This window comes from Centruroides vittatus, unplaced genomic scaffold, assembly GCF_030686945.1.
Source record: "Centruroides vittatus isolate TY-2023 unplaced genomic scaffold, ASM3068694v2 contig_884, whole genome shotgun sequence".
NCBI classification, from domain to species: domain Eukaryota; kingdom Metazoa; phylum Arthropoda; class Arachnida; order Scorpiones; family Buthidae; genus Centruroides; species Centruroides vittatus.
The window spans coordinates 349,679-365,928 of NW_027122576.1; the positions used below are offsets into that span (position 1 = coordinate 349,679).

The following is a 16,250-nucleotide window of genomic DNA, read 5'->3' on the forward strand; positions in this document are numbered from 1 at the left end:
CAATGAATCAATCATTAGATTTTTTTATTATTAAAATTAACTAGCACAATTAAAAAATTATATAAAATTAAATATACTTGTGAAATTGTGTGTATTATTTAAAAAATACACGGGCATAGAGAAAAACGTCTGATAAATTAATCCTGAAAAACGTCATTGTTCTTTTGACTGGTGGGAAAGTTCGTCTTTTAAGTTCGTTAATTATTTTTTAACGTGAAATTTAAAAATCTTATATTTTTACACCAAATTAATACAGATACGTTCCGCACAACGATCAAACTTGAGCTGGACTAATGTATTTACGGAGGTAGTTTTCGAACTGCAATTTCCTGACGACGACGTACCTGAGAGTAAAACGTAGTAAAAAATTAAAAAAAACGTGAAAGTACACAACGCGCAGAATATAACGAAAAGTAATCCACATCAACCAGAAACCGGTTTTTTCCATCACGGCCATGGCAAAGTCCGTGGGCAAATCGATGATCTGAAACCAGAATTTGGCCATAGCTTCCCAACTCAAAAATATAATAAAACTGTTTAAAGCTTTGACCACGTTTCTACTCATCTGAGTAGTCTCTTTGGGTGACGATTTGATGGCGGGTTTGACCACCTCTTCCAGTATTTCTCGACACAGATTAGTGGTTTCTTCGTAGGTGCCTTGGCATAGATTGAAGCGATCCTCCATGCCCAATAAATACCCCACGCCTCTCCAGAAGTGTATCAGGCATTCCAGATCCTCCTTGGAGCACGTGATGCCCACCGTCGTCGGATAGAGTACGGCCAAACCGATGAAGGCAAACTGAGCTATGGCCATGTCGTATTGAGAAACGTAAACCACGTCCTTCTTGGAAAGGGGGCAGGCGCCGTGTTCTTTGGAATCGTTTAATCTGTCCGCCACCCTCTTATGCATTTTTCTAACCGTGATGATGGACTTGTGAGCCGGATCTTCGGGGTTCCACACGTCTCCCTCGTACCATCTTCTGATGTGCAACATGGTGCTGAGATAACGTTGAAATAAGCACATTAGATTAGCAGATTTTCCCGTTGCCAACAAAGGAGGTAGCATCGAAGGTAAATGAATGGTCAACATGAGCCCCGACAGATGAATGAAGAAGATGCTGCCAAATATATATAAGAAAATAAAACAAACGTATAAGAATTGCTCTTAAATAAATCAATTTTTAATGCCCGCGCCGGTGTGAATAGGCCGTGTGCACTAAAACTATTTAAATTTATTTGTTTATAAATAAAATTAAAAATCAAGTTAGTTAATCTAAATTCTTAATATCTCAATGAAAATTTAAATTTAAAAAATATATATTTCTTAATTATTATTTACGGTTCTGAATAATAACAATTTAACTACTTTAAGGCTAGAAACTGTAAAATAAAAGGACAATTACTTCGTAGATTATTACAATTTCGAATTAAAAATATTGCTATTTCTCTTCTATGTCATTGCCACGGGTGTCCACAGAGGGGGCAAACGAGACACTTTCCCCCTCTCTGGGATCGAGTAAAAAATTCCAGATTATAATCGTGAGTGATCGAGATACGTAACCTTACACCTTCGACCGTAGGACGCTTTGTCTGTCTTTTTGTATTGATGCAACACTCTTCTATAATCTATAAACTTATCTATCTCCAAACTTTGCTCCCCGAAAAATTTTCTATGGACGCTCTTGGTCATTGGATAGGATATTGGTGGAAATTTGAATTCAAATATAGTCGTCTCTTTAGGTGCTGTCCATAAATGACATTCACACTGGAAGGGAGGGAGAGGGTTAACCTCTCGTCACCCTCTAAAACCACCGAAAACTGATAGTCGGTGGCGTGGAGTTTTCCGTTTTTCTTCTTCGCGCGCCTAACGCCTAAAATAGGGGGCCAGTTTCCCATGAAAGTCCTTCCGGGAGGCGCACCCACCGTTTTTTATCAGAACGTTTCCGATTGGGTCATAGACCTCTTTTCGCTCGGAGAGCACTAACTCGTGAGATGAGGCACTCCCCTTTTGGCAGATAGTCCACGTGTTGCGTTACCTCGTACCATCGATTCAATCATTTACTCTCTCTCTCTCTCTCTCTCTCTCGGAAGAGTAAGGATTTCACACGATAACAAATTACACATTTTCCCCAGAGCTTAGAAAGTCTATCCTGAAAGGGAGAAAACTTAACACCCCTTAGTGGTTCCTATTCCTATAAAATCGTTGTTATTTTTATTAACAAAATATTTAATTCTGCTTTTTATTATTAATAAAGAATCATTCTACGCATTTCACTTGTTCAAAAAAAAAAAAAAAATTTGGGGTTTGCACGTATGGATGTTGGTGTGTGTGGGAGGAGCACGATTTTATTCACCTATTTTGAAGCTTAATAACACCTGTGCCTTTTGTCGAATATTTCTAAAATTTTGCAGGGAAGTTTGTGTTAATATTAGGGGCATTGATGCTATTAAATTTTGGTGGTTAAAGATCTTAAGTCGTTATTTCGAGTGGGGACGGACGTAATGAAGATTCTATTCGTTTATTAGCATTTACAATTTTTTATGCCCTCGAAATTAAGCTTTTTGCCATTTTATAATAATAATAACTTTTTAAATAAAATCTCGTAACAGATGGCGCTATACACAACTTTCAACTCTTGCCGGGGAAGTTACGCAACTCATTGCTGGATTTTTTCTTAAAAAATCGTATCTGTGTTACCTACGTAACAAAAGACTTTTAACTTAAGCTTAATTGAACAGTACGAGGTAATTCGTAATAATCTCCGCGTGTAATGAAATCGAGCTCTAAACTAGAATTAGACCTAGTATTTGGGCGATTAGAGGCCTCAATTCTTAGCATATTCCTAAAACCGCCACCGATTGAGCTCAATCCCAGACTGCTTTTAATGTGATAATAAATTATAAAATTTTTAAAAATATTCTAATATTTTTTTATAATTTATTCTTCTTTGTTTTTACATTCATTTTAAAATTTGTTGAATAGGGAGGGGCGATCACCAAATGCTGTTGAGCAATTCCTGTAAAAATTGGATAAAAATTAATCCAATCTGAATCGGTTTATCGTGATAAATGCAATCACATTTTTGAATTTTTAATTAGAATTTTAACTAATATTTAATACTTTTAAACGAGCGCTCACACAAAATTATAGATAAACCTTTACGTTTCTTGGTACCAGTAAGTCCAAAATATCCATATCTAGAAGCAGTTTACAGCTTATTATAATTATATAATTTAAGTAAAGCGATAGACTTAACCTGATGACTCCATTAAAGTTGAATACCAGAAAATAATCTTTCATCTTAATGGATACTTTTTTCAGGGAGGAAGACCAAAACGAAATTTCAAATTATAGAAAAATCCCCTTAGCACAGTTTTTCGGGAATTATTTTTGTTTGTTTGTACGCTTCAGGAAACAAGTTAGTCGGTACACGCTCGCACTAATGACGTTTTTAAAAATGTACGTGTCTTCCGCAGGAAACAGTAGAGAGGTCTCCGAGACCTTTCTGTATGGATGATTATGGCCTTGTACAACGCGCGGACACACAAACTATCAGAACGCCTGTGCTAGTAAAGTGCATTTGTAGTGTTTGCTACTCACGAATTTCACTGAAAAAGAAGGGGGGAAAATGATGGAAATTTATTCGTAATTTCTGGTCTAATGATTTTCTGTTTAAATTCAAAATGGCAATTCATAAAATTATACGTAATTCGATTTTATTAAAAACGAAATAAATTGAAATCATTAAAGTTTTTAAATAAGTCCACCGAGAGCTTTCGTTATACGAAATTCAGGTTCGTGGTTTTTTATATTAGACTGTAAATTTAACTGTTGAAAGGCAACTATTCGAAGTTAATCTTCGCATGTTTAAACGAAGTCATGGAAATAAATTGAATATTGGCCATGCTAATGATGCTTCAAATTTTATTCATTCGATTTAGTGAAAAAAACGTGCCACTGTATTGTTTATCAATACGTTATACTTCACGGGGCCCCCGTGTACGGGATTGACTTCAGACATTTTTTCCCCACGAAATTTTTTGGAGGAAATGTTCTCTTATAAGAGATTAGTTTGGGACAGCCTGTTGGAGGCCACAGGCATTTGCCCTATTGCCCAGAAGATAATGCGCCACTAGCAAGACATGATTTCAAAGACGAAGCACAATAATTGGAAACAATTTTCGAAGATATTTTGATGAATTTATCTTTGAATTACCTTTAAAAACTCGAATTTGCTTCAAAAACTTTACTTTAAAAAATCTGTCAATCTGTCACGTCGGCCAAAGATTAAATTTCTTAAGTTTTTGATAATTAATTAATTCTCTATAAAATTAAGTCACATCAACGAATCCGGAACCGATACAATATACAATCCATTAGATTCCATTGACACGGATACTCTACACTATGCGACTTTTTTGTCTGGAACCCCTTGAGTAAAAATAACTCATTAAAATTCAGAATTTACATACGTTTATATAAGCGTGGATAGATTGACCTATCGGGGATTCCAGCAAGTTTCGGCTATGTGGGCCGCTTTACACACAGGGGAAAAAAAAAAACAATCGAGCTACTATTTTCCCTACGTAGGCCTCTGTGTAAGGCAGGTGTATAATCTTTAAACAATTATTATTATGGTTATTTTTGCTATTTAATTAACCAGTTTGACCACTCTTGTCGTTCTAAAAGAGACATAACGGTAACACGATTCGTTACCTTAACGAGGCAGATAGATGACAAAAGTAACATTATAATTTGCGGTGTATTTTGACGTAGCGTTTCGCCATGAATTATTCAAATTATATCCAAGTTAATTGCTAAGTATAATCGCCAACGTTATTTCTATCTGTTACTCTCTTTTTGTTAAACCGCATCTTATATAAAACGAAACAATTCTACAAAATTGTTAGAATTATTAATATGGAGGCTTATCCCAGACAGTTTATGGCGCTGCAGTTTCGTTACTTTAAAAATAAAAATAAATATAATAACGTGTATCACAAGACCGCAATTGGGTCTAAAGTAATTCTAAGGTAACTGAGTAACATCCTCCGAAAAATGAAGAGGGGAAGGTACTGTACTTCGGTCCCTCCGAATCTGCCTCGAGTAGCACCCATATTCTCAAAATCCTGGACACGCCAGTAATTGTCAACTTACAGCTGGTTCTACAGCAGAGTGGGCAAAAAGGGCATTTGCTTGAAAGCCTGTAAAACATTCCACAATTTAATTATAAAAGTGATTGAAATATATATAACCTCACATCCTTCGACCATGGGTGTAAGATTACAACCATGGTCGAGTGCGTAACCTTCGATGCAATACTATGTTCTATAATCTACTTGTGACTAAAAATAATAATTAAATAATTAAATTGGTGTAATTATTTGTCTTCAAGCTTTGCCCCCCCCCTGGAAAAGTTTCTGCGAATGCCCATGGCCTCGACCAAATAGGCCTATACTAATTTTTCAAGTCTTTCACGCTTCTTTCTTAATATTGACAGACTGACTGGATTAAGTTTTTTTCTTTATGCAAATAGCCTAATACTGTATTATAAAAAAAAGAAAGGTGGAGGAAAAATAGACGTTACCCGTAGAACTTGTTTTTCATAAACTATCATGGCTTAATTAAATCTCTTCCGGAGATAAATACACGGGAATCATTTCGAGATAGAGTAACATTCAGTCGAGGTATAGTAACATGGAAGCATGCAACGATGGCCAACTACCGTTGTTCTATTTAATAACCCTAATAAATTTCTGGTTTGAACGAGTTAACATTTCGAGTATGCAGCGAGTAAAAACGTCAGTTGGGTAATTTTATCTTCTAACTTAAAATTAAGAAATTCGATGAAACTAGTAACGAAATTCGGGATATTTTTAACGTTTATCGACATTAATCTCTTGATATGTGACAATTTCATCTAGCAAAAATGTTTTATATTTAAATATATACTTAAAACTAGATGATAATCACCAAAACTTTATCTTTTTTATATCTTTTCCGGATTTTTGTTTTCCGCTACACTTAATTTAGGCGTACCGTACTGTTTGTGAAGGGGATTCGAAACCGATGAACCAAAAAATAAACAAGTAGGTACACGGATTGTAAAATTTCAGTTTTTGAATAAAATTTACCCGATCTTCTTTCCAATTCTTCTATTCAAATGAATATTATTATTCACTTATTGACAAAATTAATAAATTTGCAATGTAATTTTCAAAATTTTTACAAAATATTACATTTGAAATAAACTTTTAGACATTTCTTAATTCGAAAGACATAAAAGAGATTTTCTCTATATTTTTTTTGCTAAAGTTAAACTTCTTTTACAATAAATATATTTCTTTTATATTTTGCTTATAAACAATACACACAAACATTGTATATTCATTAACAATATCACCATTAAGTTACACTTCTTTGAGAAGAATTTGTTGAAAGAAGTAAAAATAACAAAATAAATCTTAATTTTTTCAGTCAAGAAAATTAATTATCGGATAAATCTTACACTATTTTGAAATCTTATCAAAAATTTAAACAGTTAAAATAATAAACTTAGTAGAAATATAATATATACAGTGTATATATATTATATTACTGAATCGGTTTTGCTTATAGCTTAATTTTATATAGCTTAACTATAACTTTAATACTAAATAAGATTTACTTTTAATTAAAAATATATGTTATAGGAAACTTGTATTAAAATTGTAATCAGAAAAGATTTTACCTGAAAAAATATTTTTTAAATATAACCCTTGCACGATAGAATCTCTCTTTATCCAACCAAGGCGGTGGCTGATCCGGAGGATTTTTACTGTCGCCAAAGATAAATGCTCCTTTTTTCAATAATTTTAACTGAGATTGATGATTCGGTTCTGGTTCCTTCATGACGAAAAATTAATTCTGTTTACGGCTATCAATCTTCATATTGAAATCTAAAAATATAAAAATGAAATAATTTTGAATTAAAATATTTCATATAAATAAAGGAATTTCAATATGAGGAAATAAAAATGTAATGAAACCATTGTTTCGAAAATTATTTTTCTTCTTTTTCTTTCTTTAAATATGATTATGTTTAAGCAACTCGTTTATAACAAGTTTAAAATGAAACCATTATAACAGAAAATATACATAAAGGGACTTTATAAATAAAACTAAGGCAATTTAAATAGCAGACCAACCAATGAACTGAGGTCGTGCATACTTATCATTGAACTAATCAATTTATTGCTATTATGGTTATGGAACTGTATATATTAGCATTATGTGACCCGATATACAAGCTTTATTTAGCTTTCTAAAGAAAACTTTTGATGCTAAACTAACCAAATTTATGAAGCAAAGCATAAATTTATTGAGTATTTTATATCTTTGAAATGTTTATTTTAATCAAGTAGCATAAATATGTTTCGAAACAATTGTGAAAGCGTATTAATTGGAAGCTAGAGTGATTAAATTTATTAAATAAACGAATATAGATCTTGAATATAGTCTCTAAGGCTGTGGATCGCGATCCATCGATGGACCATGAGCGAATTTTGGAGTGACTTGTATGGTTTCAAATTTTGCGATGTTTTTTTTTTATTTGCCTGCTGTTCACAATCTGCACAAATTTACATGATTTCACATTAAAATAATATTTTATAATGATTATTTCTTGTACAATACGTTGGCATTTTCTAATAATAATACATTATTTGTAATTATTGTAATAATTAGTATCAAGGCTGGTGTTTTATTTTTTGGTTTGTTATTTTAGTTGTTAGGGGCTCGCATTTTACAATAGTCTGCACATTCTTGTTCTAAGGAATAGAAATTTCAGATTTCCTTAATAAAAAAACAAATAAATAATTTCGTAAAAGTCAACTTTTGCTATTGTTTTTAACTAGAAAAATTTAAAGCCGAGCGTATAATTAATATATCTTATAATTTGTCTAATTGACAATATATTAAAAAAAAAAAAAAACAAATCTGGTCAAAAAGAACATTTGATATATTTAAAATTAATCATTTCGTACACCATTTAAGAACTTTTGATCATGCATGGAATCTGCGTGAATAAATATTCATCAGCAGGAACTTGTAATATTACTTTATAATGTAAAATTACGCCCACTAGGCAAATATTTCTTCGTGTTAATTCTACACGGGGAGTAAACAACTAACAATATGAAAAGTTCCGGCTTTTCAAATAAGATTATGTTTTAATAAACTTAATTTAATTAGAATCTATTTAATAAAAAAATAATAAATTTTATAATTCACAAAATTTACTGTTTAAAACACTGGCCTTTTTCTAATAACAAATTTCGGTGAAATCGAAGGAAATTTTATCTACAATAAAAACCTTTATAATCCCGGATAATCGAGTTATTATTTTCCAAGGAGGACAAAGCTCGGAGACAAATAATTACATCATTAATACATTTTTCTTTGATTACTCAATTTTCGAGTTTTTCATGTAATGTAACCGTCGACCCTTTGTCTATCTTAAAAGATAGACAAAGGGTCGACGGTTACATTACATGTCTGAATTTAGTTTTATTAATTCCCCAAACTAAAATCGTAAAATCGATTACAATTTAGGTAATTTGGGATTTTTTACTGATCCCAGAGGTGTAAGCGCCCTCGTTTGTCCTCTCGATTCTACCTCGTAAAGAACCGGACGAGTGGCATTTTTCTCGCACCGTAACTCCCGAGCGAGAAAAATATCCGATTATTTACACGAGAAACCCTTTTTTTTAAGCGAGAAGGAATACCGAAATTCCACTCTTTTGCTGACTTTCTGAACCACGTGCTTACTAACCATGTGACCAGCGAACCGCCCGCCGCCAAGTGGAACAGGCGGAAATGACCTAGGTAACCAAACATAAGGTCAATGGCACAGTCATTCAGGAAATATGAATGAAACCGTTGTAGAAGACGGGGAAAAAATAAGTAACGTAGTGATCGTGATAAATTCGCTCGTCTCGTTTTAAAAAAATAAAAAAAAATTCAAATAACTTTAAAAATTACGTAACAATTACCCGAAACTACGTCATCAAGGGACGAAGATCGTCTGCTCGCATTTTAAAATTTGTAATTTTAACGCGGGGGGACGATTCTCGCATTTTCTAAGGTTCAAATTACTAAATTACGAAGGTTTGCGGATTAATATGAAAGAAGAAGAAGAAAAACTCACCGAAAAATAGGAACAGGAATTAGGTAAGTAGTCGCAAATTCGCATCCGGTTTGCACATCCGAGGACGACCTACAACTCTGATCGTCTGCTAGGGTCGCTGTTTGGTCACGTGACAGACATTTTTAAGCAATAATAAAAACTATTGCGTTAAAAAGTCATATTTTTTTAATTAAAAAAATTAATAATATCTGAAACATAAATAATTTTAATTAATAAACCTTCAAATACATAAATATATTTTAAAAAATTAGGAAAAAGAAAAAAATTGTAGAGGCGCTGTTTACTTTTCACTATTTAAAAAATTCCCGCCAAATTAAAAATAAAAAAAATATGTATATATAAATTACTTAATAACGTAAATTAATATTTAAATTCGCATTATAAAGCGTTAAATAATTATACAGGCATTTAAAGCATCGCCGTTATTTATTTATTTATGCATTATTTTTTATAACGTGCCGAGTCCAGTGCTTAATGGCATTCTTTCAATTATGATCAATGGATAATTGCAAGGTTGGATAAACGTTGGAAACAGGTTAGTAATAATATTATATATAATATATATATATATATATATATATATATAATATTATACACATATATATACACATATAAAAAGTTTAGAAATATCTTCATGACTTTTCATGGATCACTGAACTCAACCTGCTTTTATATTGACGTTTGATAAAATGGGTCTTTGAGATCTTCGATATTCGTTCAATGACGCGCTTTTCGTATATAAAATTTTATGTTTTTAAAGATTAAATTTAAAAAAATTCCTTCCGATTTATTACATAAAATTTTATAAAGATCTTTTCATCTATTAAAATTTTCTTGGCAATAATATATTTTTTTTCGGGCATTAGGGTGTTTTTTTTAAATAAATATAAGTGTGGAATAAAAACCCGAAAGCGTTTATAAATTATAAATTTTTTTTAATGGATAAAAATTTTTAAAAAGGTTAATTTAAATTTTAAAAAGTAATAATAAAAAATAAAATTTTTACCTGTTTTAAAATACGTAGCGATAGCAGACAGATGGCACTGCTAAGAAATGGACGAACTTCGTTAATTAGTTATTTTCTTGGTCGAAAATATGAAGTTTTGTTAATATATTATCGTCAGTTATTATTCCAAGAGATTAACAAGAGGAGTTTTTAAATGGTTCGAATTGAACAAGCAATGTCAAAGCAACTGGCAATTTCAACCGTCACGTCTCAAATGCCGTTACCCCCAGTGGCCCAGTTTCGTCCGAGCGAGACTTCTGATTGGTCGACGTATAAAGGCGCCATCTGACAGAACGGAAAGGTAATTTCTTTCATTTTTTGACAAGACGTGACGTCATTCATTTTCCTACAAATTTTCTTTTGTTTTGAACTCATCCTTATAAAAAGATTTTAATCGAAATTATCTTTCGCTTTTCTTACTACTACTACTACTAATAATATTAATTAATTATTACAGTTATTATTATTTAATTTTTAAAACGCATTCGCTATTGTTATTTTTCTTGTAAGCTTTAAAAGAATTTAAAATGAATAAAATAAATTTTAAAAAAAGGAATAGTTTCAGGAAATAAGGAAATGAAAATCGGTGCCTCTTGAGGCCCTTCTGTTTTATGAAACGATAAAAATTCTGTAGCGAGGTACCAGATGGAACTTAAATTATTTGTTTTATGTCGGGGTTTTTTGCGGTTTTAAGTGTTTAAAAGTGCGCATTCTTTCAGTTTAAGTGTGCAAAAACGACCCGGTTTTAAACTGTTAAATTTATCAAGTAAATTATCTAAATATAGGGATGCCAAGAGACGGGGGCAGCGGGTATGATGATTTATTAGGTTTTTAGGCCCTCTGGACTTGAGAGAGAAAGGCAGCGGATACAAATTATCTGGGCAAAACTGGGCCTCAGTTCAACATTCTCTCGGGCCCTTTACTCTACCGCATACCACAGAAATAATTTCACAATATTTAGGTAATAGATATCTGTTTTATTTTATTTAAAACTCGTTAAAATTATGAAAATTTTGTGAAATTTACGAACATTGTAGACGTAAAAGTTATTAATTTATGCAAATTACGACACTTTGACACACTTTCACAAATTGCCGACTTTCTTGCAAATATCGCCGAGTTGTCTGTAAAAACTGGTTAACTAACTTTGGGCCACTGTAAACATATGTAGAAAATATAACAATGTGTAATTATATAGTTACACTACAGATCTTCGGTATAAAATATTTTTACAGTTGTAATTCTCTACATGTGTTATATCTACCTGCAACACTGAATTTCGCTTGCAAAAATATACTTTGAATATTTACAAATTTTTCTCTATATAAGAGTTGTTTAGACAGTTTATTTTTTAAGGAAAGTTTACCTGTCCCTGTTTAGAATGTTTTGCAAAAAATTTTGCACTAAATATATTACAAAATATATGCGCAGAATTATACTTATATATATAGGTTTACAGTGTTATCTTACAATCTACAGATAAAATTACATACAAAACCTGTCTAAAACGGAACCTGAATAAAACGGAAACCTGCCAAATAAATTTGGTACCGTTCGATTCTGGTTTACATAGGTTTTACTGTATTTATTTATTTATTTTATACATGTAATTCTACATTTATTAAAATAAAATTCCTTATTCAGAATCGTCCATTTTTTATAATAGATGTTTCTATACAATTTTGTTATGGCACCGTTTTGTTGGATATAATTTTTACTTTGTTTAAATGATTATATTACATAAAATTATTTTTATAGCTATAATTTTTTATTTAAACATTGTTTTTATCAGATATATAACACATAGCATATCGTTTATCTGCAAGATAGAATTTTACCAATAAAAAAATCATTCCTGTACTTTTTATAGACACAGATGTGAATCATAAATCATATAAAATACACATTTCAAGACATTATTTTGTTGATATTTGAAATTTTATAGAAAATTGGAAAATGAAAAAATAAAATGGGAAATTTAATTAAATTGAAAATTGAAAAAATAAAATGGAAATTTTATAGAAAATAAACTTGAATAAAAAATAAAATTGAGACCTTTTTTTTGTTTTAAAATCACTGTTTTGCCGCTTAAAATTTCCCTTTTTGCATTAATTTTATATTCTAAAAAAATGACTCAATTCTACTTTTTCACAACTCAATTAACATTATAAAAAAAGGTTCATCTAATAATAGAAATATCATCAGCTAGACGAAGAGAAACTAGTCCTCTGCAAATTTCCCTTGTTTAGTTAATGTCCTGATTTTTTTTTGTATTGAGGGTAAACGACCGAATTTCAGACAAACGTACTTTCACATTAATATTAATTATTATCGTGTTTTTTTTTTCTTAGTAAAAGCATAAAATCGCGTTAAAAGATAATACAATCTTTTAAAAAACATTTAAAATTTGTTTATTTATTCTTGTTTTTCTTCAAGAACACCGTACCAGTTTGGATACGGATGACCGAATACAGTAAAACCTGTCCAAAACGGAAACCTGCCAAACCGGAAAAATATTCGGTACAGTGCAATTCCGGTTTACACAGGTTTTACTATATTTAAAAAAGGAAAGAATTTTAAGTTTAAATTTCGAAAATGCATTACTTCGATTGGGTATGTGCCAGGTTTTATTGTTTATACTTGGGTGTATATACAATAAAACCTGTGTAAACCAGAATCGCACGGTGCCGAATATTTTTTCGGTCTGGTAGGTTTCCGTTTTAGACAGGTTTTGCTGTATACATAAAGTTAAAGATATTCTTTGGCCGTAAATTGCTTACAATGTCACTATTGAGGAACAATGTCAATTGTGAGAACTAGGACAAGATTTTACAGAGGTTTTCCTTTCATCGGTCTCATCTTATCTAACGTATCTTATTAGTCTGGTAACATCTACTTTGACCTTTAAGGTAAATCTAGTTTCCTTTCTTAACTCATTACACATTTCTCTGCTAATTTAGGAAAATTTACAGGTGGTAAATGGAACGAAATTATATTTTATATATATTCCAACGGCCTAATTTCTCTCTAGGACTATTTCAACAATTTATGATTATTTTATTATAAAATTAATTTTAAAAAAATCTGGAAATCGGAGAAGAAACTTCCTACTGTTTTTGTTTTGTTTATGACCTAATTTGATAGATAAAAGTTTAATCAACTTCTACCGATTTTAATACCCTATTTTTACTTTCTGTAATAATAAATATTACAAGGCAGCCATTGTTGTTGATATATTTCTAGATTTAGCCTTATTGTATTTGTTGTATCCATCAAATATTATAAATTATAACGTCGGATATATCGCTTAAGCAATCTCCAAGTGACAATTTTCAAATTAAGATATGTTTTGTCGATACACATTATCAATTTTTGATCCTAGTTATGTCAAAATGTTTGATAATTTTGTGATATTTAGAGCATATAAGAGATTAGAGACCAAGTATATAACCAGTGCAGAAAAATTATAGCTTATGAAAGTTTACTGACCCATCTTTAAATATCACGTGTGAACCTACTTTCCCCTAGAAAATCTTTAGAAATGAGAACGAAAACCTTTCATCAGGTCAAAAGCAGTATCCTACCATTTAAGAATATTTACCAGCCTAAGGGTTGTTTATCTTATAAAATTAGAAAATGAGTTCAGTTATATTTTAAAAATCTTTTAAACTATACTATTTTAATGTCAATAAAATCGACTACAAGTATAACAGTTAAAACCTGTCCAAGACGGAACCCGAATAAAACGAAAACTTGTCTAAGCGGAAAAAATTCTTCGGAACGGAACGAATTTTTTATGTTTAAAAAAAAACCTGTTTAAAACGGAAACCTGCCAATGTTTCCGTGCTATTCCGGCTTACACAGGTCTTACTGTGTATATATTATTTTGTTAAATATATTTATGTTATGTACTTAGGTTAAAATCAAATGAACTGATATAGATTTTACTTAATGGTGTATAACTGATAATGATCTGATATTTGTTATGTTTTATTTCCTGATTGATTATGAAGGAAATAAAAATATAATAAATATTTTTCTTCTCAGCTATGCTTTATTTAGACTATGAAGAGAAAATTTTCTTTAGAATTTACTTTAAGATTGTTTTAGATCGTTCACTCGTTCACTAGGTCAGATACTGTACTTCTTTTATATAATTTTCCTCCATGTTGTTGTAAAAGACTTTGAGAACATGTAAATAACATTATTCTCACGTATAATTTCTTATTATTACATTAATTATTGACCATAATTTCGTAAACTTATTTTTAATTACGCTTTTCTAATTGAATTAAATACCCATCTGTGATTGGCTTTAAAATTTAATATATAATAAAATTGTAAATAATATTTAATACAAAGATTCCAGGGGTGTTTTATATTCTCCCCAGAATAATATCGATTTATATTTTTTTTCTTGGACATAAAATATAAATGGCCGATCGGCACAAATCGTTGTCAATAACGAGCGGCTACCAATAATGGAGGTGCTATGGGCACTTCCTTCTGTTGCTTCTTCATCGACTTCAATGTGAACTCCTTGAATGATTTTTTGTATGTAGAAATCTTCCTTAGAAGATATTCCTTTCATGTTCGATGTTTCGGAATTAAACAAGGCTTCAATGCCCATAGATTGGAGCTTTTCCTCTAACAATATATTAGTATTAATCTATGGTATAAAATAAATAAATTATAGAATTTTAATAGCACAATAAAATACGATATTATAAAATTTTAAAGTTTATATTTTTTTATTTTTATAAAATATTAATTATTAATAAAAATATTATTTTTCTTAAATCCTGTAAAGATTGCTTCTCTGTAAGGAAGCGAAGTCGAGCAGAAAATTTTATATTTAGTTCTCATTCTTGCTTAATTAATTAATTAATGTTTTAAAGTAATATTACACTCAACAATAAATTATTGTACTTTAACTCACCTGAAATTTCGGTAGACAAATCTCCACATTATGATTTTTCATTTCGAAATGAAGTTGTAACAAAAGTTCGCCTTCATTTTTGACCAATGTCTCTTTCAAATCTTGTAAATTTGAAGGTATCAAAATTACCATAACTATGTCAGGTACTTCATAAGGCAATTCTAGAGCAAATAATTTATATTCTGGAAAATATCCATGTTTAAAGTGTCCACTACTAAACATCATTTTAACATTTGTTTCCTTTCCATTTTCTAAAAAGAACTTTCCTTCTTGTGTAAGATTTTTATTAAAGGGCATCTTCCATCTTCCTCGAAATGCCATTAAACTAGTAATTACTCCTATAGTAGCAGAATTTATAACACCAGATCTGATCAATTCCTTAATCAAACCTCGGCTTTTTCCTATTCCCCATTTATTAATTATACTCAGAGTTTCATTTATCTTCTTAAAGTCGACATTAATTACATCCGCACCATAATTTCTTAAGATTTCTTTATAATTTTGGCTTATTTCTAAACCATTCTCGATAAACATCTGATTAGCAACGTTTACCTTTTCCACACCTCCATTCAGATGCAATAAAATATCATTAAAGTAAGATCTGAGGTTAGATGTATCTATGGAACTCCAATTCATGGCCTGAATGATTTCCAAAGCTGTCTGTTCTCGAGAACTTTCCAGTAAAAGAGACACAATTAAAGATGTTAAGAAGGGAGAGCAAACATAATTACCGTGGAAATTACTGAATAATTTGGTTATCAGACGGAAAGTAGATTTCTCCATTTGTTTCACTGCCGAAAATTCATCACGAGATTGAAAATTTTCGATCCATTCGGGTAATTTTTACGATTTTTACGTGCATCATCGATCCAAATATAAATAGAATAAATATCAAAGTGAATATTATAATTAACATGTAGATAACGTATCCTTTTATCTTGTTTCCAACATTCTTCTTCTCCTTCTTAGCGAAGACGACATCCAACTCCTGGCCACATAAATTCGATTCTTTAACTTGATTTTCGGAAATCATTTTTACCTCTTTTTACTCTTCTTACTTTTATTTGTTATGTTTAAAATATCATGTGATCATCCGTATACGTAAGAGACAGGTGTT

At 30.8% G+C, this 16,250-nt stretch overlaps 2 protein-coding genes across 3 annotated transcripts; both read right to left on the bottom strand.

Annotated features, from left to right (window-relative positions):
- Positions 1-7: 7 nt before the first annotated feature.
- On the bottom strand, positions 8-10,625 carry LOC136983644 (uncharacterized). Of its 2 annotated transcripts, XM_067280446.1 has the most exons (5): positions 10,195-10,625; positions 9,189-9,376; positions 6,732-6,939; positions 429-1,118; positions 8-344 (listed from the first exon to the last, which is right to left on the bottom strand). In XM_067280446.1, the coding sequence occupies exons 3-5, from the start codon at positions 6,890-6,892 to the stop codon at positions 275-277; spliced, it is 921 nt and encodes a 306-aa protein (XP_067136547.1). In that variant the 5' UTR covers positions 6,893-6,939; positions 9,189-9,376; positions 10,195-10,625; the 3' UTR covers positions 8-274. The 2 variants fall into 2 exon arrangements, with proteins under 2 accessions (XP_067136547.1, XP_067136546.1); XM_067280445.1 differs by having other exon boundaries at positions 8-1,118; positions 10,195-10,624.
- A 3,873-nt stretch (positions 10,626-14,498) lies between these two features.
- LOC136983643 (leukocyte elastase inhibitor-like) lies at positions 14,499-16,236 on the bottom strand. The gene is made up of 2 exons (XM_067280444.1): positions 15,134-16,236; positions 14,499-14,863 (listed from the first exon to the last, which is right to left on the bottom strand). The coding sequence occupies exons 1-2, from the start codon at positions 15,914-15,916 to the stop codon at positions 14,546-14,548; spliced, it is 1,101 nt and encodes a 366-aa protein (XP_067136545.1). The 5' UTR covers positions 15,917-16,236; the 3' UTR covers positions 14,499-14,545.
- Positions 16,237-16,250: the final 14 nt, after the last annotated feature.

What these genes read in the sequence shown, in the direction of transcription:
- LOC136983644 (XM_067280445.1), bottom strand. Translation starts at nt 6,892, where the DNA reads ATGAAGGAACCAGAACCGAATCATCAATCTCAGTTAAAATTATTGAAA. An exon ending in TTTAAAAAATATTTTTTCAG is followed by an intron (nt 1,119 to 6,731) that starts GTAAAATCTTTT and finishes TATATTTGGCAG; the next exon opens with CATCTTCTTCATTCATCTGT.
- LOC136983643 (XM_067280444.1), bottom strand. Translation starts at nt 15,916, where the DNA reads ATGGAGAAATCTACTTTCCGTCTGATAACCAAATTATTCAGTAATTTC. An exon ending in TTTGTCTACCGAAATTTCAG is followed by an intron (nt 14,864 to 15,133) that starts GTGAGTTAAAGT and finishes TTTATACCATAG; the next exon opens with ATTAATACTAATATATTGTT.